At 32.3% G+C, this 23,375-nt stretch overlaps 2 protein-coding genes across 6 annotated transcripts; both read right to left on the bottom strand.

Annotated features, from left to right (window-relative positions):
* Positions 1 to 1,617: 1,617 nt before the first annotated feature.
* LOC11442296 (amino acid permease 1) lies at positions 1,618 to 11,214 on the bottom strand. 2 transcript variants are annotated; one of them, XM_024778533.2, is made up of 6 exons: positions 11,097 to 11,214; positions 10,846 to 10,960; positions 5,960 to 6,287; positions 5,642 to 5,859; positions 2,679 to 3,040; positions 1,618 to 2,202 (listed from the first exon to the last, which is right to left on the bottom strand). In XM_024778533.2, the coding sequence occupies exons 2-6, from the start codon at positions 10,925 to 10,927 to the stop codon at positions 1,780 to 1,782; spliced, it is 1,413 nt and encodes a 470-aa protein (XP_024634301.1). In that variant the 5' UTR covers positions 10,928 to 10,960; positions 11,097 to 11,214; the 3' UTR covers positions 1,618 to 1,779. The 2 variants fall into 2 exon arrangements, with proteins under 2 accessions (XP_024634301.1, XP_039688076.1); XM_039832142.1 differs by lacking the exon at positions 11,097 to 11,214 and having other exon boundaries at positions 10,846 to 11,025.
* Positions 11,215 to 14,421: 3,207 nt separating this feature from the next.
* On the bottom strand, positions 14,422 to 18,936 carry LOC11432022 (amino acid permease 8). Of its 4 annotated transcripts, none has more exons than XM_024779765.2 (8): positions 18,792 to 18,936; positions 17,274 to 17,401; positions 16,479 to 16,712; positions 16,172 to 16,265; positions 15,646 to 15,863; positions 15,368 to 15,507; positions 15,001 to 15,228; positions 14,422 to 14,894 (listed from the first exon to the last, which is right to left on the bottom strand). In XM_024779765.2, exons 2-8 carry the CDS (start codon positions 17,350 to 17,352, stop codon positions 14,472 to 14,474), a joined length of 1,416 nt encoding a protein of 471 aa, XP_024635533.1. In that variant the 5' UTR covers positions 17,353 to 17,401; positions 18,792 to 18,936; the 3' UTR covers positions 14,422 to 14,471. The 4 variants fall into 4 exon arrangements, with proteins under 4 accessions (XP_024635533.1, XP_024635532.1, XP_003603642.2 ...); XM_024779764.2 differs by lacking the exon at positions 18,792 to 18,936 and adding an exon at positions 17,668 to 17,857; XM_003603594.4 differs by lacking the exon at positions 18,792 to 18,936 and adding an exon at positions 17,530 to 17,672.
* Positions 18,937 to 23,375: the final 4,439 nt, after the last annotated feature.

Raw genomic sequence — 23,375 nt, 5'->3', positions numbered from 1 at the left:
TGCATTTTCGCTGATGTGGCATGTTGCGTTACCTTTTTCTGATGACGTGGTACGCTGTCTGTTTAATTAATTTTATTTTTTTATTAGGTATACGTGGCATTTGTGTTTTTTTAATAAAAATAATAAAAAAGTTTTTAAAACGAAAAAATACCAAAAAAAATTAAAATTTTTGGAAAAATTAATAAAATAAAAAAATGATTAAGAAAATGAATTTTTTTTAAAAATTAATAAAAATAAAAAAAATCTGGAAATATTTAAAAAAATTGTGGAAAAGATTCATATATATTGAAATTTTCGAATTTTTTTTTTCCTGAATATCATATTTAAAAAATTAATCATTTTTTAAAAAATGAAATTTTTGAAAAAAGATTAATCATATTTACAAAAACTAAATTTACGAAAAAAAATCTGGAAAGGATTAAAATAAAACTTCTTACATTTGAAAAAAAATATATGAATTTTTTCGTTATTGAAAAAATTCTGGAAATATGATTTTTTTTTTTCTAAATATATTAATTTTTAGAAAACTTCAATATATATTAATCTTTTCCAATTTTTTTTAAATATTACTAGATTTTTTAATTTAATTTTTATTAATTTTTCCAGAATTTTTTCATTATTTTTCATATAACCAGATTTTTTTATTTGTATTAATTTTTTCCGCATTTTTTGTCCAGAATTCTTTTCATTTTTAAAGATGTTTTTTCGTTTTTTTAATTTTTTTTTATTTTTATTTAAAAAAATCACAAATGCCACGTGTATACAATAAAAAATAAAATTAATTATACAGTCAACGTGCCACATCATCAGAAAAATGTGACACATCATGCCACGTCAACGAAAATGCACAGTTAGCTAGTCTAGGGTGGTATTCTAAAACAATTTTTTTTTACAACCACGAAATCTGACAAAATATTTTTACAAGGAAAACCAAAAGTGGACTATATCACAGGAGGTAAACGCCTATTAACCCTTTTTTAAATACCCTTTTCTGGAAACTCAATTTTGTAAATTATTTTCATTGTAACTTTTTGAAACATTTGAAATTATGTCACTATTTTTTAGAGCCTGTTCACTAGCTTATCACTTGAAATTCTGTCCACCCAAAACCTTTTCACGAGTTGCCCCGGTAGTCAATTATCACGTAGCACTCATGAACCAACTGACATTAGTGGCAATGTAAATGTCAAAATCTTTATCTATTTATTCCAAGTTTGGCTGTTTTCATGTGTTGTTCGATTAGTCAAAATTTCAAAAGTCTCAATTCATCATTTTAACTATATGTGTCTCTCTTTAGTATTCAATTTTCCACAAACAAACACACTCAGTTTTAAAGCAGTCAAATACTCGTGTTTGTTGTCCTTGCAGCTTGTGCAGACAGTGATACACATTTCTGTACTGTTAGGGAAGCAAACATTTACAGGCTGGGAACAATCTCGACCATTATTTTGAAATTGGATGACTTAAATTTTACAATAACAAAATCACTTCTAAACGACCTCGACGGTTATTTTGAGATCTGACAACCGAGATTGAAAACTGAGTGACACGGTTATTTTTATCATGGCCAAAGAGAAGGAAAAAAAACAGTTAAATTTTGTAACTTAATCTTTTAGCTGCAGCAGAATTATTTTTCCCTTCGTTTATTTCATTCCTAAGCATAGTCTAAAATCTATATCATCAAACTCAGACACAGACAATAACCATACTATGGTTTACAAAGTTGTATGATTATACTATTATATGATCCATAATAATACATACAAAGCAGCACACTCACTATGCCTTATACATAAAAGGTTTATATTTGCCAATAGCTTGACTCAACCCATGAATAGCTCCAATTGCTGCAGCCAATGACACAAGTAAACAGAAAAGGCTCAATGTTTGAAGCCCAAACCAACGAAATGTTCCTTTTCTGATCTTTTGTCTCACAATGTACATCTCCACCGGAAAATACACCACTGAAGGCCAAAACCCAAGGGCACCAAGAAGGGCAATCATGTCATTGAAAAAGGGCATTGCCATGGCTAGAACAGTTACCACCACAACAAATGTAGTCCTCCAAACTAACCTAAAGAGGTTGATGGTGTATTTTATTTGGCCAATCTTCATTGGAATTTCCCTTGTTATGAAACTTGAGTCTGGCCACTTTTGGGCAGCCAACATTTCCACTATACGAAATAAAGGTTGAACTATTACCTGTCCATAAATCATTTAGATAAGAAACAAATACAATAATTAATCAATGGAATATTTTAAAAATGTAGATGTCGAACTAGCGAGACTACCAAATCATGGTTCAATTGGTTTGATTGAACCATGGTTGAACTTTGACTAATAGAAAAATATGTATTAAAAATACATTTTCTTACAAAAAAGAAACAAAATAAAAAAGAATCGGTTGAACCAACCGTGGTTCGATTGATGAGTTCTGATTGATTAAAAAGTGAGCGTGATTGGGGACCAACTGATAAACCGATCAATTTTCATTTCAATCGTAGAACCAACTAGTTTAGACCGTTTCTCATAACTAAAAATGTTATTAGACCGTTTCTCATGCTAATCTTAAAAACATGAAAAAGTGATATATTTGAAAAAATTTAAATAGAATTTGGGCAGACATATATGATGAATTTAAAGACAATTTTATAATGTGTTGATGTTAACCAACTAACCTGAAATGCTCCTAGAAGGTGCACAATTATGAAGACATTGGCCAATTCCAATAGCCAGAAGGGCTTGTGAAAGCCAGAGCTCATGAGTATGTTACCAGGAGTGTTTGAGCCAAATGCAGCATATCCAGCACATGCATTCAACAAGAAGAAAATTGTCATAGTGAATATACCAATCATGTTTGCCCTCTTCATCACTTTATTTTCTGGAGGTGATGATTTCAGACTATCTTGTATATCTACTGCAATTTGAGTGTAGGCACTGGCAAGTGCAATGTCTCCAATTGCAACAAGGATATTCCATGCTATATCTGCTGAACTACGCCCCTTGTTGCTTCCCGAAAATGATGTGCTCTTTACATTCCCTGTTCCAAACCAAATTATAAATCCTCATAATTGTTAGTTAGCTTCATCACAACAAAAGGCTTTGGCCACTAAATGTTATCCTTAGTGGGATTTGAGTTCAGATTTAGAACATTCAACTTTAATAGTTGCGTTATTTTCATTATCAAAATTAGACCATAATTTAGATGATTAACGAATTTCAAATATATGAGAAGGGCTAAAAACACTCACTCTAAAATTCTCTTTCCAACACTCAATTTGTTATTGAGTAATAAAATTCATGTGGACCAACCATTTTTGAAAACAGGACGCATACGTAGTGAAACATACATTAATTTTGTAAAATAAGAGAATGAATATTACAAATATAGTCTTAAAGTGAGTATTGTTAGTACTTACTATTTATACGGTCAATTACTTTCAAATAAATAATTAATGAATATAACGATGTGTCACAATTCATTAATCAATCACAGAACACAATTAATCATGATTTTAAACTCTATTAACCACTACTTTCAGATGTTCAAATATACATGATATTCATTTACTACAATTTGAGTTTAAATATACACTTGAAAATCGTTGTTAATATCGTTCAAAATTGTAGCTAATTGCATTGAATGAAGGGTTAATGAGTTGTGACACCTTATATTCATTAATAATTAATTGTTTACTAAATGTAATTAATTACATATTTGAACTTGAGGAATGCAAGCAACACACCTTCTAACACATATTTTTCAATACACTTTTTTTGATTGGTTAAAATTCAGATGAGTCCCACCAAATCATGTGGGTCCTATATACTTTTGGTGGGTCACATGTGAGTTTTAACCAATCAAAAATAGTGTATTGAAAAATGTATATTAGAAGGTTTGTTGCTAGCATTTCTCATTTGAACTCCGTTGGTCAACTAAATTATTGTCGAATTTTAATATTAAATTTTGTGTTAAAATATCATTTCTCATTCTTTAATACCATGCTAAAATGAATATTCTATATCCTAAACCTCTAGAAAGTAGAAAGTATACTTTAAGGTATTTTTTTTTAAAAAGAATAGGAGTTTGTAGCAATATACGGGTGTGTGTAAAGCATCCTCTAACTACCCCTGGTGATCATTGTGTGGGCAAGAAGCAAATTACTTGCATAGGCCCAACCCATACTATATAAATCAAATGAGAATTTTTTTTTAGCATTACTTTTCCCACCCTATGTCTTTCCTCGCGCCCTATTTTTTTTCCAAAATTACCCTCGGAGCATTCCAGATTTTATAATCCGAAATGGTGTTTTCTTTTGTTAAAGGGTGAAAAAAAATGAGTAACGGATTTTTCTGGATTTTGGAATCCGGAAACTTCAAAAAATAGGGCGCGTTACATGATGTTTCCGAATTACATAATCCGGAAACCCCTTAAACACCGTTTTTCAAGGTAAAACAGTTCGGATTATATAATCTGAATAGTATCAGCACAAATTCTAAACATGTTTGTAACTTGGATAGTCATTTTAGGGACAATATTAATCTTCCTAACTCTCATCCTTCTCCTTTGGGTCATTGTTACACGTTCTTAGTCAAAAATCGGGTTTTCGGATTGCTCCGAAACTTCCCCAAAAAATCCGAAAAAATTCAAGGACCATGACTCCCTTAGAAGGGACTTCTCATGGGATTCTGCCCCTCAAAATCCAAAACTCCATCGTTTAGACCCATTTTTAATTTTTCATATTCATAGAAAATCCAAAAAAAATTTCATTAGTTTTATTTGATTTTTAGAATTTTTTTGTGCTATTTTTATATTTTTATGATTTTATTTGACAGGTTTTTAGCATTTTTTTACTTAGTTTTTTTTTTGTTGTTTTTAAAAGCAAAACTCAAAACTGCTGAAATGTGAGAGAGTCTGATGGCTGATTATACATAAATATTATCTGATGGTAATAGTCAATTTTTTTTTCCTATTTTACTAGTTTCTAGTGCGCTCCATTTTTCTTATATTATCTTAAATATTGTAGAATGTTCGGATTATTTAATATGAATCTCCTAAACATTCAGAAAATACCTTCAAATTACCATGGTTCTTAAAATTCTTGTTTCAAAATAGTTTGAAAAACATAAATCGAAAAAATACTAATACTTCAGATTATTTAATGTAAAATGTGGGGACGTATGAAAAACAAATGCTCTTAGAAATTGATCTGGTGAGGGATTTGACACAATTCATATTATATAATCTAAACTATTAATATTTTGTTGGGTTATGCTTTCTGAACCGTTTTGAGACAATAATTGGAGGAACCAAGATAATTTGAAGTTGTTTTCTAAATTGTTGGGGATTCATATTATATAACCTAAAACATTGTAAATATACATTGCATTATATAATCCGAACGAAATAAGATGAAAAATAAGTGGAGGACGCGTGAGAAGTAAGGAGAGTGACCAAAGAAATTATCAACTCAAATTAACGATAGGCTCTACTAATATAAAGTTGTCTAATATAAAACAGATAGATTTACTAAATATATAAAAAGAAAATATTAAAGTGGATGTTAGTTTAGTGGTATCTGATCAAGTTTACTTAATACATAACTCAAAGATAGATTTATCAATAAAAGAACTAACTGACCTTGGATAACGGTAGTAAGTGAAAGTCCAACACCGATGGATGCGTAGCCGAAAGCCATGGAAGCTGCTATGATTGATAGCACAGATAACTTGTGAAAATTGGGGATTTGAGATAATATTATTTCAATTATTCCAATACCAATCATGTATGGATTATTAGAAAAACGGCATGGAGCTTCAAACCCATTCTTCCGGAAGCAATTGTTTTTAAGTATCGTCCTGAAATATACATGCAATTAACATCATTAATACTATAATTACATGATATAAAATTTAATAATTTATGCTTTCTTCTATTTGCAAAAACAGAAAAACTTACACTATACTTGTAGATGTTGTTATGATGAAGCCAATAGTAAAGCCAGCAAGGTTGCCATATTGGACCAATCCACAAAACACGTGTTGTTTTCCACCTAAGTGAGTTTTGACAGCTTCCATGTAAGTTGTGTTTCTCTTGCCAGTAACAGGATCAGGTGATCTATAACAATCAGCAAGAAGATTTGAAGTGTAGAGTGTAACACCAGCAAAGATGAAAATGCAGGATATTCCAAGACCCCAACCCATTTGGGACATAGCCCATGGTAAGGACAGCACTCCAGTCCCAATAACTGCGTTTATGATATGTGCACTCGCAGTCCATACTGTTCCTGCAATTCTCATTCAAAACCAACCCCATTATATTTGGCAGATCAATTTATATTTGAAAAATGATAAAAGGAACTTATCTAGTTAGAGTTTATGTAACTATTAACAACTTTTATGTTTTGTACAGTTCTCTAAAATAGTGTAACAATTTTTAGTATATGTAATTAAAAGCTTACTAGTAGTATAAGAGACTAAAAAAAAACTTGCTAGTGTTCGTTTGATTTTTTTATTTTTTATTACCATTATATCTACGAAGTTTTTGCCGTTTAACGATGATTAATTTCAATTAATGAAATTTGTAGACAAAGAAGGTAAGTTCTATCCTTCCAACCAAATTTTCTCATACCCAAGAGTTCAAGATCAAACCTTTCACCACTTGTTTAACAAGTCTAAATCTTCTACTATTTAAATCAATCCATTTTTTTTTTTTGAAAGAGATCAATCCATTGTTATTTGTTAATAGCATTTGATTTTATTTTAATTAAAAATTACTTTTTGGGTGAGCGATATCCCAAACTTTATAGGAGGTGGAGTTGCTGTTTCATTTCAGATCTCCCCTACCAATCATCGATCTACTGTGGTACAAGCTCCTCTTTTTCAGATCCGGCTTTGGGTCCGCAAAAGGGTGGTTGACTCGTTTTTGGTTTCCTCTAGTTTTGTTCTTGCAAGAATGGTGGGTGTTCACGCACGTCGATTGACAGTGGTGGTGGTCCGTGGTCGGGAGATGGTTTGTTTCGGGATTGAGTTGTTGTGCTTGGTTGGTGTTAAGCTCCCTCATGTGGTTTTTGTTGCTCGTCGGTTGTGTTTGTTTCTTCAGTTGCTAGTTGTTTGTTGGAGGGCCTTTATGTCTTGTTCGTCGGTAGTTTCTCACCGTTTGGCATACTCATATCCGTTCTTTCAGGTTTGAGTGGGTGTTCTCCGTTGTCGTTCCAGTGCACTTTGTGTGTTTTGTTTTGTTTGATGGTCACCAGATGTTTGTTTGTGTTTGTTTTGTGGGTTTCGGACGACTGTTCTGTTGTTCGAAATGAGATCGGGAGATTTAGACTTACTCATTTTGTAATGGTTGCGCGTTTGTGACTCAAAAATTCGAAAGGGTCTGGTTTTGTTAATCCGAATGGGTCTGGTTTCTAATACTCATCATTCGATCTGAGTTCTTATACGTTAAAATCGGCTGTGTTTGGTGGCATACTTCTTCGACTCTCTGATGTTTCTAAATCTGTTGAGATTTGTAGGTTTCAAGTCCTCTTGTCTGCCTACACGTTGCTTCTCCGTGCTCGAAAGAGCTTTTTGCTTGCTGCTTTGTTCAGGGAGTTTTTGCCACTTGGATCTTGATATCGTACTGGTGTTTGATCCATTCGCCGAAATTAAACCCTAACTGTTCTTCGCAATGTTCACTTTTCATATTTTTGTAACCTGGTTTCGTGCTCGTACGCCGGTTCACTGGGTTACGTCCGTGATTAGTGAATTCTTGTTAAGATAGATTATGGTTGATCACTAGGTCTGATTTATATTGTTGTATTCTTGTTTGGGTTGTATCTAGTGTAATGTCACCCAAATCCATAGTTTTAAAACTCGGCTCGGTCATCGACTCGGCAGGGGTATTGGGTCACTGGGTTAATGGTCGAACCACTGGGTCACTGGTTGAACCGCATGTCTGAATCGGATTAAACCGGATAACTCGGTTAGATGACTCGGTCTTAAGATTAAATTTTTATAACTATTTAACCAGATTAAATCGAATTGAACCGGTGACTCGGTCACCTCAAAACTAAAAATCTAACATATAATATGTATATTTGTATATCTATATTTTTTTTAAAAGTATAACTATATTTTGTTGACAACAAATAGATGCATATCAACTAATATTAATATAATAAATAGATTTTCTACAAAAACATATGACATGTATATTGTTTTTAGGGGAGAGATGATATGTATATTACTAGTATTAGTATTATTGTTATTATATTTAATAATGATGTGTTCTTCTTGAAAGAAAAAAAAAACTATTTGTTCCTTCAATTTTAATAAAAGATGTGTTATACTTAAATATATATAATAAATTACAGTTGTTAACATGATCAATTAGTTGTCGCAGTGGTTAAGTTTCTTATGACCTTCACAATGTCTGCGGTTTGATTCCTGTTCGGCAGTTTTTTCAAATTCAAAATTTTTTCTTAACATTAAAATGTCAAGGCCGTTGAATCATAATCGGAATTAAATAAGTCATTAATTAGCATTAATTAATATTAAAGTATGCATAATGAAGCATTAATCCAAGCATTAAACATAAAATATTTATTAAACCCGATTAACTCAAAAAACCGGCCGAGTCATCAGTTTTTAGCGAGTTTGACCGGTTTTGATCGGTTTAATAACATGGCCGATCCGATATTAGTCTCGAACCGGACTACACACCGGTTCACGGTCGGACCGGTTCGACCGGCCGGTCCGATCCGGTTTTTAAAACTATGCCCAAATCTCTATATCTCTTTCTTTTATTTATTTTAATTTTTCTTTTGACTAAAAAAAATATATATACTTTAACTTTAATTTTTTTTGACAAAATATACTTTTAACTTTACGCACTTCTTTAAAAAAAAAAAAACTTTAATACCACGAAAATAAACCTTGTGGTGATTCACGGATTCTAGTTGACCGAGAATTATATAAAGTAGGCATATAATTAATTATATGAAGCACAACGATTTTATCCAAAAAAAAAAGAATTATTTTTCATAGATCTAATATACATTTATATTTTTCGCAGGTCAAAGATCTTTGATAATTGTTTGACTTTTAAATTATGTGATTCGAACTATAACAAATTGAATTGTTTTATTTACATACTTTATACTTTGAATCAAGTCGAGTTTAAACTTAAAAAAAATGTTGATATCAAGCCACCAATCAAGTCGAGCTGAAACAAGCTCGACACAAATCGACTCATTTGCAATCCCATATAATTCATACATATATACACTTTCTATCAAAAGATTAATAATTGAAATTATTAATAAAATAATAAATAGTTTATAGTTATTTATAAAATATTTTTTTAATCTAAATTGTCATTGTTTTTATGTTAGTTTCAAACGACCAATTATAATTATTTATACAAAAACAAAATACAAACGAACAATAAGATGGCGCTAATCCTTTATGGATGAGAACTAATCTATAAAATAGTTTAGTGATTATGTATCAAAATTTTATTTAAATCACGACAGTTCTGGGCTGGAAAAAGTAGTTGATGATTAAATTATGTAAAAAAACAATAAAAAAAAGTTTAGGATGACCCCTTTCGATTGTCTTTAGATATTACTATCTATTAGTTTAGTGATTGCCCTTTTGAAAGTTAACGTACTAGTGTGTGGAGTAAATGATAGTATAGTTAGTGATCAAAAGGGTAAATTCATGAAGCACAAAAATTAAGATAATGCAAGAAACGTTCGATGAATAATAAGGGCAAATTCAGGAATCGGTGGTTTTTGTTTTATTAATTTTCATTTTTTAACTCAAATTGTCATTGTAATTACATTTCATGTAGTTTTATATACAGAAAGCTTAACCAGGTCTTAAGTTAGAACTTTAAGTCCAAACATAAAGCAACACTAAGGATGTGTTTGGTTTAAAAGAAGGACTAAGGATTGATTGTGAAAGGAGAGAAAGCTCACAAATTAAGATCCTTTCTTTAGTTTGGTTCTCTAAGTGAAAGAACTGATTACTTTTTGCTAGGTCCCACAGGAAAAAACTTTCCTCGCCTTAGTTCGAAAATTTCAATTTAACCAATCCTGAAAAGTTATGCAACTTTTCGTATACCATTCATTTTATACTATTATTGCTATCACCAATGCACAAGAAATGAAATGTGACCCAACTTTTTATTTTTATTTTTTCTATTTCTTTACATGATTTATTTTATGGATGAAATTATAGTGTCTATTTTTTTTTATTCTTTTTATCATATAAAATTTGTGTATAAGGATATTTTTGTCCTTTTAAAAACACATTTATATTATTACTCATTTTTTATGAACCATTAGAATAATCTTTCTTTCCTTCTACTATCTCTCAAATCAAACCGCTAGAACAATCTTTTCACTTTTCATTCTCAATCTTTCCTTTTACAATCTTTCCTCTTACATTCTTTCCTTAAGCTTTAGTTTGCCATCCAAACAAAGCCTAAAACTCAAAAAGAATTTATTGCTTGCTTAGGTCCCACAATATCCGATGAATTAGTTTTCAGAATTACACATGATGAATATTCGATTTGTATATGGATATTTTCTTCTCCATAACCAGCAAAAATTTGTATATAAGAAAAAAAAATATAAGCAAAACTTTATCTGTATCTGGTCAAAAGTGGACCAAATACATACTTTGTTATGGATAGAGTATAGAGACAAAAAAAAAAAAAAAAAGTGCATGATTTACGAGTTGGTAAAAACCAAATAACAAGGAGATTGTAAAAACCAAGCATGAGAAATGCATGGAGAAAATATAGAGAAATTAATAATTAGAGATTTAGAGTTAGAATAGGAAGAGAAATTATACCAGTTCGTTTGGTTCTGCCATCATCATCAAGAAGAGCACTTGGAGTTGTAACACCAGATTCCACTTCCATAATCTCCTTCATTTCTCAGAAACAAAATAAAGTTTTGAAGCCTCTCTGAAATTTTATGAAGAAGAAGATGAATAACAAACAAGGTTTATAAAGGTATAGCAATGTGAATCAATTAATTATTTGTGATGAAGATGAACACAATGCACTGATAGTGTGACATAGAAGTCAAAATAAATGTTACCTTATGGGAAGCGATGACGCGTAGGTCGTTCACTCTCTCGGGAGAATGAGTACAAGAATCATGTTGACGTTGCACACTTCTCTTATTTATTATTCTAGTCTTCCTTTGTTTCATTCAGGTGGGGTTCAATGAAATTAAATTGTATTTTTTGTTTCTAGTAGGAGTTTTTTTAATAGTTTAATACTTTTCAATTTTATATACATTTTATTTATTTATATTCAAAAAAAGTTCCCTTATAACTATTTTATATTAACAATTTCTTTTAAATAAGATATTTATTTTGATTGTTTTAGGAAAGTCAAAATAAATAAATAAAAAATATAAGTAAAGTTGAAAATATTTATGTTATACCATTTAAAATATATGAGCAAAAAGCTAATAATATTTGGTCAAACACCATAAAATTGACTAACAATACAATGCTCCAAGTAAAACTTAATTCAAATTCTTTAAACAAAGTCTTGGATTCAAACCTTGTGGGTAGGGAAAAAAACTTGGTACGGAAGGGTGACCTCACTAGAGATGATATTTTAGAACCTACAAAGAATAATTATCGAAAAAGTTGAAGAATACTTCGCATCAATAACATAATTAAAGAAAACCTCAATATAATTTATATGTGAATTAAATTCAAAGTGTGTTAACCGTTCCATGCAACTTTTTTTTTTTTTTTTTTCTTTTATATATACAAAATTTAGACTACAAGAGTGAGAAATACACTTGTTCTCAATATGTGAAATCTCTCTTTTATTTGTTATGAGTTGGACAAATGGGTCATAGTGATGTTGGTTATGCCACATGTTTTTCACACCTTATGGTATATATTTCTTTTAGGGTGAAAGGTCAAAGGGGAAACGTCTAGCTTTGATTTGACATTCAGTTATTTAAGAGATAGAAAAATGGTAGAATATTTTCAGACTCGATAAGAGTCAATATTAAAAATAGTTTATGATTAAGATAAAGGGTGACCACCGTCTATTTTATAAGTGGTGTATTGATCTTATGAATTGTCTTCCTTTTGATTGTTGGAGGTTACTCTTTTTTTTTTTTGAAAACTCGGTATTCGGATCAAGAACCGACTAATCTGAGGGGACCAATCCCACCGTCCACTTGCGGGGGTCCCATTTAAAGTTAGAGCAAGCTCTGTATGGACTTAGCCCACCGAAATTGGCATTAGAGAGAATCGAACATGAGACCTTTGGAGAAGCAAACTCCAAAATCTCAAACCAACTAATAGGTCAACCCCAAATGGGTTGGAGGTTACTCTTAATCTTTGTTTTATGATCTTGTATATGAATTGAGTATCTTTTGCACTATTTGTTTTGTTTGGAATGTTGATTTAAACAAAAAAGAAAGATTAGGGAAGAACTACCCTCATGTCAAGTTAAAGAGAACCACCAACCTTATTGATAATTTACAATGTAATTTATGAATAACCTATCAATTGGGGAATTTCAAACTCTGATTTTTGGGGTCTACCAACTATTATATAAAGAACGAGTGTTGCTATTTACAGCGAAGCAAACCGTACCGAAATATTTTCAGCCGTTGGATATCCTCTTTAGTTGAAGTAGGCAAGCTGAAAAAAAGGAAATAAGTGATAGCAAGGCCAATTTAACAAGGTCGTGAATATCTCAGGATAAAAAAATTCGGGATACATATCATTACCCATAAAGAACATCATAAACCACACAAATAATACTTGTTTGAATTTAAGAAGAAAGTGACATTCCTTAAAAAAAAAAAAAAAAGAAGAAAGTGACATTGCTAGGTAACCCCCACCCCCACCACCCAGAAAGTTTTTTCTATTATAGTATGCGAAACGTGTGTATGCGCAAATAGTCAATGAGAATGTGTGTGATTATATTGATGATACTTCCATTTATCTGTGTCTGTTTTTCTGTCACAGAAACTAAATTTTTGACCGACGAATATCTTTCTTATCAAATAGAGTTAAATGTTACAATCTTGATAAAAAAAGAGTTAATGTTACAATTAGTTGAGTTTTCATCCTTGTTAATATATTATCGTTTATCACGAAGAACATCACAAATCACATGAATGATACTTGTTTATTTTAATAAGAAATTGATATTGCTAAGTAATTATTTTCTTGGAAATCATGGGTCTTTGTCAATAACATAATATCCTGGCTTTTGTGTGTCGTCTATTTAGTGAGGAAACTGGTCATGATATGAATCATTTTTCTACTATAGTAAGGAAAATGGTTGCGTGCATGCACGGAAAAAAAAAGACATGAGAATGTGTGTGATTGATGACATTTTCATTTATTCATGTGTGTTTTATGTTAAAGATTTTAATCCTTACCGAGTATATTACTCTTTATTATGAAGAACATCGTGAATAACACTTGTTCAATTTTAAGAAGAAAATGGATATTGCTAAGTAATTACTTTTTTCCCTAGAAATCATTGGTCTCTGTCAATGATACGATATCATGACTATTTAGTGTGACGTATATTTCATGAGAAACCGATCATGATAAAAACCATCGTCCTATTATAGTATGGGAAATGCTTGCGTTCATGCGCAGAAAAAATGACATGACAATGTGCGAGATTGGCGACACTTTCATTCATCCACGTGTTTTTTTCCATCAAAGAGACAATGAATAATGTTTGTCCGAAAATATCGTTCCTACTAAATATAGTTAATGTTAGAGTCGAATGAATTTGCATTCTTGTTGAGCACATTACTATTTATCTCGAAGAACATCATTAATTGCATGAATAACAGTTGTTAGATTATAAGAAGAAATGGATATTGCTTAGTAATTGCTTTCTTTTTCCTAGAAATCATGGGTATCTGCCGATGATATAACATCTAGACTATTTTGTGCGAAAATTGTTCATGATATTAATCATTTCCCTATTATTGCAAGCGAAGTGCTTACGTGTGCGAAAAAAGACATGAGAATGTGTGTAATTGGTGACTTTTTCATTTATTCGTTTGTGTTTAATTTTGCGTCAAAAATGAGCCTTTTCCCGACAAATATCCTTCCTACTAAATAGAGTTAACGTTGCAATTGTCATAATGAAGGACCGACTAGGGAAACAAGTGTTGCTACTCTATGGGGAATGGTCAAGAAACAACTTTTGTCACACTTCTGTGGAAGAAAACACAAATGGGATGGATCTACGGATTGCGTATGAATGAACTATATAGTTGAGGATGACTGATAGAAGCAACAATTAAAGCGTGTTCAGACATGATAATAGGAAATTCTAGAATAATTAAAATATTAGGTAACTCAAATACTTCAAAAATAATAAGAATGGAATAGGCTATTAACTCAGAAGGAAATTCTTAGAAACAAGATTACTGCATTAACTCTAGGCTCCATTTTGAAATAGGCTATTGTTTATACATGAAGAGTTTGTATTTTGTGATATTCTTACTAATTCCATGAATGGAACCAACTGCAGCAGCTACTGAAACAAAAAAACAAACAAGACTCAATAGTTGGAGCACACACCACTTCAATGAAAATCTGTTTATATGTTTCTGAGAGATGTGCATTTGTATCGGGAAGAAGACGATGAGTGGCCAAAATCCAAATGCTCCAAGTAATGCAAGAAACTCGTTGAAGAATGGCATTGCCATGGCAATAACTGTGGCCATTATCACAAATATTGTCCTCCAAATTAGTCTAAATAAGTTGATGTTGAATGTTAAAGAACCAATTTTGTTTGGGTATTCCTTATGTATGAAAGATGATTGTGGCCACATCATGTTAGCACCCATTTCAACTATACGAAATATTGGTTGAGCTAAAACCTGCATCATTATAACAACATCTCTAATACGATCTATTTTATCAACTGATTAGATAAAAATAAGGGTATAATTAATTACAATTAACAGACGAGAGAAATTCGATTACCTGATATGCTCCCACCATATGGACTATAATGCATACATTCCCCAAAGCAACCAACAAGAAGGGCTCATAAAATCCAAAACCAGTGAGGATGTTCCCTGGGGTGTGATCACCAAATGCAGCATAGCCAAGTGAACCACATAGGAGGAAAAGTATTGTCATTGTAGTGATCCCCAACATATTTGCCTTCCTCATCTGTGTGCTTTCCGGTGGATTTGACTTTAATGTGTCCTAAATAAAAAAACATAGAGATAAATAATATCAATGGACTAGTGGATGAATCAAATATGCTACTGCAACCAAGTCTACTTTTTTATACTTCTAATTAATAATATAATGTAACTTTACTTAGTAAGTTGTGTGCTTTTACCATTATATCATAGACAACAGTAGCATAAGAGCAAGCAAGTGCAATGTTTCCCAAAGCAGTCAAAACTTTCCAAATTTTGTCATCTTCTGACAATCCTGGTCCTACTTTGGTTCCAAACAAACTGGTTGTTTCTCCTTTCCCTGTTCACAGCCAAAAATGCCTTAGTAATGTTGGTCACATCATTTTTCAGTTTTTTGTAGTCACTGACAAGCTTTTGGTGGAATATACAGTATGTTGTTAATATTTTGTTGGAAAGATATAGATGATGAAGGTTATACCTGACACCACAACTGCTAGAGAGAGTCCACTTCCAATTAATGCATAACCAAAAGAGGTAATAGCAGCAACAGTTGATATCAATGTTAACTTATGGAAATTTGGGATTTGAGACAATAAAATCTGAAAGATCCCAAAACCGAGCATGTAGGGATTATTTGAAAACTTGCAATAAGCTTCATGGCCATTTTTGTGGAAGCAAATCAATTTCTTTATAGCCCTGCCACATTTATACATTAACAATACCATAAATTAGTGAGTATGATTTTGTTTCTTAAATATTAAGATGTTATAACAATAGTTATTGAATGCATCAAAATTACAAAAACATATATAAATAAATACACTTTCTCATTGGTCTCATTGGTATTACTGAATGCTAGTTAGTTTGATCCTCAAATGTGTCTTCTATTAATCAATTTGTTGAGGTGTTTTGTAATTTCAATGCATTCAAGGACCACAATAATACCACCTCACTCACATATTTTAAGACCAAAAATACTATGGTTAATCAATGTGACAACTTACACCATGCTTGTAGAGCAAGTTATAGTGTAGCCCACTGTAATCCCAGCGAGTTTCCCATACTGGATCAATCCACAAAATACGTGCATTATTCCACCTAATGACAAAATGGAAATGTGCAACTAATTAAAACATTTGAAATAGAACATGAATTTAGCGTTGACAAAAATAGTGGACAAAATTTTAACATTATCATATGCGTAGTACAATTTTAGCGTGAATCAGGTATCTTCTACGCACAATTAATCCCTCAAGTCGGATAAAAGTGGGAATTAGATTAAATTTAAATTGATGTATTTATGATATATACCTAGGTAAGCATGAACGGCCTGCATATAAGTGTAGTTTCTCTTGCCATTAACTGAGTCTGGATATCTATAACAATCAGCTATAAGATTGTAAGTGTAAATGGAAATGGATGAAAATGTGATCATAACAAGTATGCCAGCTATCCATCCTAGTTGAGAAATTGCCCATGCTAGAGCCAACACTCCTGCACCCACCACCACTGTTATTATGTGTGTTGTTGCCGTCAACACGTTCCCTGCAACCACAAGCATCCATTCAAATCCAATTATTTCCATTAATTAAATACATCAATTTTAGTCATATACTAATTTTTCAATGATAGCACAAGTTAATATGGACAGGAAGATCAGATTTTCCAAATTCTATCACTCCTTCAACTCACAATCCCCACAGAAATTAATATAAATAGACACCTTTTATTGCAAAAAAAGAAAAGGACCTCATGAAAGAAAATAAGAGGATTATTTTCAAGTTTCAACTTCTTTATTTATTTTGTTTTGAACTTCTAATAATAGTCTTAAAAAGAAATTGACAATTTCAATAGATGGTAGTGTGTATAATAATGTCGCATCTTCCAAAATAAATTATTTTAAAAGAAAACATCTTTCAAAGGAACATTTAATTTTTTTTATATTTTTATCTTTTTTATAACTGTTTGAGTATCAACGACATAAAACACATGAATTATATGAAAAGGACATATGATTCTGAAATGGCAAGAAAAGAAAAAGAGATGCTGAAATGAAATGAAATGCAGTTATTATAACTGGAAATTAGATAGAGAAAACATGCTTACCGGTTCTCTTGATTCTTCCATCATCATCCACTTCCTCATTTGTGTACTGTTTGATAGACACATCCTTTTCAGCCTCCATTTATATACAGATTCAGATTCCCACTCTCAAATTAATTAACTCACAAACCCTGTCAAGAATTAGAGCTTAAGCATCAAAAACAAAATTGAGAAAAAAAAACATCACATATAAATTTATTAACTCTCTAATAAGCACAAGGAATAATATTGATGTTGCATCATTACAATATTTATTCACCATTGGATTAAGGTGCCCTCTAAGGTGCGCAACCTTATCAGATTGCGTAATGAACATGTTTCAAACCAGAAAGCCAAACAGACAAATATTTTGTCTAAGTATTTCTAGTCCAAACAACTCTATGAAAACAAAATGTACCGTAGCAGCAATATCGTACGTCACCCCCTCCTTCTTTGTGAATGTGATTCCCTTGGAGTGTTTTTTTCTTATTTTCTTATCGACTCCTTCATTGTGTTTCTTTTTTTTGTTGAAAAATCCTCTATTGTGGTTTGTTAGGTGCAGAATTTGTTAGACTACATGTGGTGCATACACTCCGTATTATCACGAGGTAAGTACATAGTTTATTTATAATAATATTTAGATAATTTTTGTCATGCTAGCTTATCTCAGTTGGCAGGATATTGCATGATATATATAGGATTCGACCTCAACATCTCACTTATTTATCTTGCAAATGTGAATTTCTAGTGTTTAGATTACTTGACAAAAAAATATATCATAGCATTCCTAAAAGAAATAATTTCCTTTCGAGAAAACCATGAAATTCGATATTATCCTTCAGAAAAAAAAAATATTCTCTAAAATAAATTCGAATGATAGTCGGACCAAAAAAATTTCAACAAGACATAGTAACTCCTAAAGAGACTCATAACAACATTGTATCAAATTGAGTTTCGCGTTTTTTTCGGAACTAAAACGAGTTTTCACTTTTTGATTTATAGGCTGCATTTTTAAAATTAAATTAAATGAGAAGTTATCACAAATTCTTAAATATACAGAACAATATAATAATTTTGAGTCAAAAAAAAAAATAGAACGTATGATAAGAAATAAAATGTTAATAATTTTAAAATATATTAAAAAAATAATAAAAGTAATTACAATATTATTGACATGGGACCAGTGAGGTGAGGGTGATTGCTAAGAAGTTCACCACCACATGACTGTAAAGAAAACACTATTGGCACGATTGGAATTTGGACAGGAAGAGATGACCAGTTTTTTATTGTATTAACCGAAACAGTGTTACGTGTCATTCAGATTTCATCTATTCAGTGCGTGTGAGAAGAACATTAGTATGAAAAAAAATTCATTGATATATATATATATATATATATATATATATATATATATATATATATATATATATGGATGGGATCAAAGAAGGTCGGTCGAGTCCGTAGGGACATTACAATATGAAAGGATTGGTATTCGAACCTCAGAATTTGAAAAATGGGAAAAAGAAGGTCGATTGATTATACCTGCTCTCTGGTGAACTTAGCAATTATTGCTACTCTTGTTTTACTTGGATCTGCTCCGAAATGAATGAATTAGAGTATCACTCTTCACTTCACTTCACTTCTAGCTCTCGTTGAGTCACAAAATGCGCGCTGCTAGCTTAATCCAAAAAACATGACATAATATGTTTGTAGTTATAGGGGAGGTGCATTGCAAGTGACGCTTTGGTGAGGTTATAGGTTACGTTACTCATTTAAAAGCCGGTGGATTGTTTTTTTTTTTTTTTTTTTAAGAAACAATGAAAATAATATATTTTTTTTAATAAGTGGATTTTTTTTAATCCAAAAGAAAAAGATAAATATTCACTTCGAGAGTCTTTTTTTTTTCTTTCTTTTAATTGATAAAAGTAAAACTGACACAAATTTTAAATAATAAAAGTAAAAAAACATTTTCACAGTATATGGATCCTTATTTGCCGTATCAGCAGGCTTTGAGTTTACTAATGCCAACATTTTCATAGTTTTTGGGAGACAGAAAGCATAAGTTGAAAGAACCTTGCAATCAATCAAACAACATTTTAATTCTTGATGCAATGATGACAATGGGAGTATCATTGTTCATTTAGCGCAAAATATATGGTTCTCCTAGTGTCCAAGTAATATACTCATGGTATTGGTGGGGTAAATAATACTCATGTCAATGTCAGTGTTATTGGATTTGAAATTTGGATGAGGTGATTAAAACTAGTTAGTGGGGAGGGGATATAAAAATGATCATGTTTACAGGCAAGTGGTGGTACAAGTAGTAGCGGAAAATAAAGGATGTGGTATTTGTCATTGACTCGTGCAATACGAGGGAATTATTTTCGTCTTTGATTGATTGGAATGAAAGCAACCACCCACAAACTAAAAAAATACTGTCAATAATGAAATCTCAATATTCATGCGTCTCCTTCAACTATTCGTGTGTATGCTTTATATTGTGCTCCTGTATTACCGTGCTCTTGGTTTCACTATCAATTGAAATTTAAATAAGACTTTGACACACTCTTATATCAGGTAAAAAATTGAGTTTTACCAAATTTACGTGAAGTCTACGTAATTTGAACGTCTAGTCCTTTTAGCGGGGCAAACATTGGCCATGAAAGTATTTTTTTTTATTAAAGCACTAAAATATAAAAGACAGGAGAGGCCTGAGCCAATACAACAGAGTTACAATGTGTAAAACCTATGAAAAGTAAATCCGGATCTATCCCAAGAAAGGAGAAGACCTGAGGAAAATGAGTCAAAGACCACCATAGTACAGAGAAACTAACAACTGCTGCAAAACTACACTCTCTATGAAAAAGTGTTGATCTGCGAAGTTATATTGTTGCCTTCAAACCAACTATTTTGCATCTGTCAAGGTAGCTTTGGAGGAGCCCTTTTGGGCACGGGTCCTCATTCCGGCTGAGTTAAAGCTATAAGGCCTCACTTTATGCACCTGCTTCTTCTTCTTTCTCTCAGCCTTATTGCTCTCAGATAGACTTGGATAGTGCTGCTCAAAATCTTCATCATGGTCTTCCACCACTAGTCTTCCGTCATGACTAAGAGTGTCTTCCAGCACCTCTTCTACTTCATCCCCCCAAAATTTGGAAAGAATTTGCACACTCTTAAGGGCTGCGGCAGAATGGAGAGAGGGTTTGGAAACATGAACCAAGATTTGGCTTGAAGGGAGCTTGTCACTTGTCAAACTATCATAGCGGGTAGTTACAGGCTGCGGCATAGAAACAGTTGCAGACGTAGATTGATAAGATGTGTTTTTGTCAAGAGTAAATGGTGCAGGGACACAAACTGGAGCCAACACCTTGACCGAATCCAAAGCCTTAGAGGGAGGCACAGATGTGGATGAAATAGGCAAGCCTGTAGGAGTCAAAATAGGAGTAGCAGCCCACTTGGCTATAAGAGATTGATCCAAAACTCCTTTGGTTGGATCCAAATTGACAGCCTGAGAATGCCTATTTTTCAATTCACAAGGCTTCACAATATTGTTATTAGGAACAAGGCAAACATTCTCCTGTGGAATTGGTTCAACAGACTCCAAGATAGCTTGCAAAAAAATCAAATGAGTTGTGACTTTGTTCCTGATCCACTAGTGGAGTCTCCCCAAAAGGAACTTCATTGTCCTCATGTAACTTGTCAAATGAGTTGTGAAGAGGTAAAGTGGGATTTGAATTCACATCCTTCCTAAGAAATGAAGGATTGAAATTCATATCATTCATGATTACTGTCACAGTCACATCATCTTTAGCTCCTTCCTTCTCTAAAATCTCAGTATTATGTGAAATAGTCAAACTGTCCAAATCCAATTGAGGTTCAGGTTAGTTATTGATATTGTGAATTTCAACTTCAACAGCCTCAGACTGAGTATTCCCAACACAAAGTTTCATGTACATGTCTGTCAACAGTAAGAATAACATTCTCAGCATTTTTCTTGTTATACAAATCAGTTCCAGCTTGTTGCTTATCTAACAACGAAATGGGAGCATTATTAGTACCAGAAGCTTGTTTCTTGCCATGCCAATTAGGTTTAGTTTTAAATTTAGCAGGGGCTTCAGGTTTGTTTGAGCTACTTAGTTTCATACAATTTTGCAGAATATGCCCCAAAACTTTACAATTAGCACAAAAAAGTGGTTGCTTCTCATATTGGACATCAATAAATAAAGCATGGCCTTCTGTTTCCACAACCACATACTCAAATAACTGCTCAGAAAGGTCAACATCCACAAGAATCCTGGCAAAAACCCCCATAACGTCTACTTATAGTAGCTTCATCAATGGAAAGAGGGGTACACAATCCAGAGGAAATCTCAAACAAAGTTGTTTTTCTCCAATATTCTTGAGGTAAATGCATGAGCCTAACCCAAATTTGGGCATGAGTTTGCACTTGAGCTTGAGGCTTGAAACCCCTAGTCCAACAGGAGAAACGAAGAAACCACAGCTTCAGGTTCACCACACCCAAAGCCCAGATTTTATGCATATCTTCAATGGTACTTAATTGAAATTCAGAGAAACTTTTTCCAAGAGGTGTAATGTTCCAATTGCACAAATTAGGCCATAAAATAGATAGCTTTTGTTTCAGAGCTAATGTTGTTAATGGCGGATCACCTTTGTGCAGAGAAATTCTGCCATGGAGGTTATACTGACAATCAGCTAATCCAGATTCATACTCAGTTAGGAGGCAATTGAATCAATTGGGGCTCACTGGATGAAGATAGAGCTTGTGCAAAAGATTTCCCCGATGCCGGTGGCTTCGCCACCGTAGCCGCTGTCGGCTCCATGGCAGTTAAGCAAGGCCAAGGACCAAAGGACGACATCAAACGAGAACCAGATCTGCTCACGCTGATGAAGTCGAAGAGAAAAAAAAAAAGCAAAAAAAGACAGAGCACCGTCGAAGACAGTCACCAAAAAGTCACACAATGAAACTCTATTGGATCTAATGATAAATTATCTACCAAAATTTTGTCAAAAAAAAATCTCTACCAAAATATTTCTCTCTTCTTCCTCTCTGTTATCAAACTTCACTATCTTAAACCACAAGGCAATGATTCTCAACAGATAGTGGAGCGACGTCGAAATCGTTGCATTTGATTCTAGAGAAGGTTTGGGTTTTCAAAAATTGATTCCATGAGAAGCAAGGAGAAAGGATGTGTGCATGACAACAAAAATTGCAGATGACATCGCAAACCATGCAGCGAGAATCAATTACATAAATCATGGACTTTCAAAATAAATAAATAAACAAGGAAAATTCAAAGAATCGGAAAAGTGAGAGTTTCTATTGAAAATGAAAAGTTACTTTTACTCAATTATGACTCTGATGTATATTAGAGTCAATAATAGCCATAACTATAACAGTTAACTGTCTAACTAGTACTCCCTTCGTTTCTAAATATAAATATAAATTGAATGAATCTAAAAAGTCAAATTTAAATGAACCTAAAAAGGATAAAGATGCTAGCTTATTCCTTAGCATAATTAATTGAATGAACCTAAAAAGTCAAATATACTTATATTAAACGGAGGGAGTATAGTTTAACCATCCAGTTGTAATTATGAATGGAAAAGAAAATAAGTGAGCCTGATGTTTAACTGTCCTATGTAGGTAGTGAGCCTGTTGTAATTATAGTTTGTTCCTCATTAATTATCATATCTTATCTTTAAATTGTGATCTACATGAGCGGAAGAGAAAATGGGGGGAAAGATGGAAATAATTTGATGTTGACAATTCATTAATTAGAATTTCAATAAAGATATCAATGTTGGAAATTTTGGTCCGCTGTGGACCAATACTTCCATGGATGCATGCTAAAGGGACCTTGCATATCTGTAGATAGATCATAAATACAAAATAAAAATAAACTAGTACTGAAAAAAGGATAAAGATGCTAGCTTATTCCCTAGCATATCTCTAGAATCCACTTAACAATATGAAGAAATTTATTCGAGTTCCCCCTTCTTTACCGTGCAAATTGATATTAAAAGAATAAAGATGCTAAGCTTATTCCCTATCATATCTCTCGAATCCACTTAACAATATAAAGAAATTTATTTGAGTAAGATAAAATG

Source organism: Medicago truncatula, chromosome 3 (assembly GCF_003473485.1).
Source record: "Medicago truncatula cultivar Jemalong A17 chromosome 3, MtrunA17r5.0-ANR, whole genome shotgun sequence".
In the NCBI taxonomy this organism is placed as follows: Eukaryota; Viridiplantae; Streptophyta; class Magnoliopsida; order Fabales; family Fabaceae; genus Medicago; species Medicago truncatula.
This window is presented reverse-complemented; position numbering and strand designations above follow the sequence as displayed.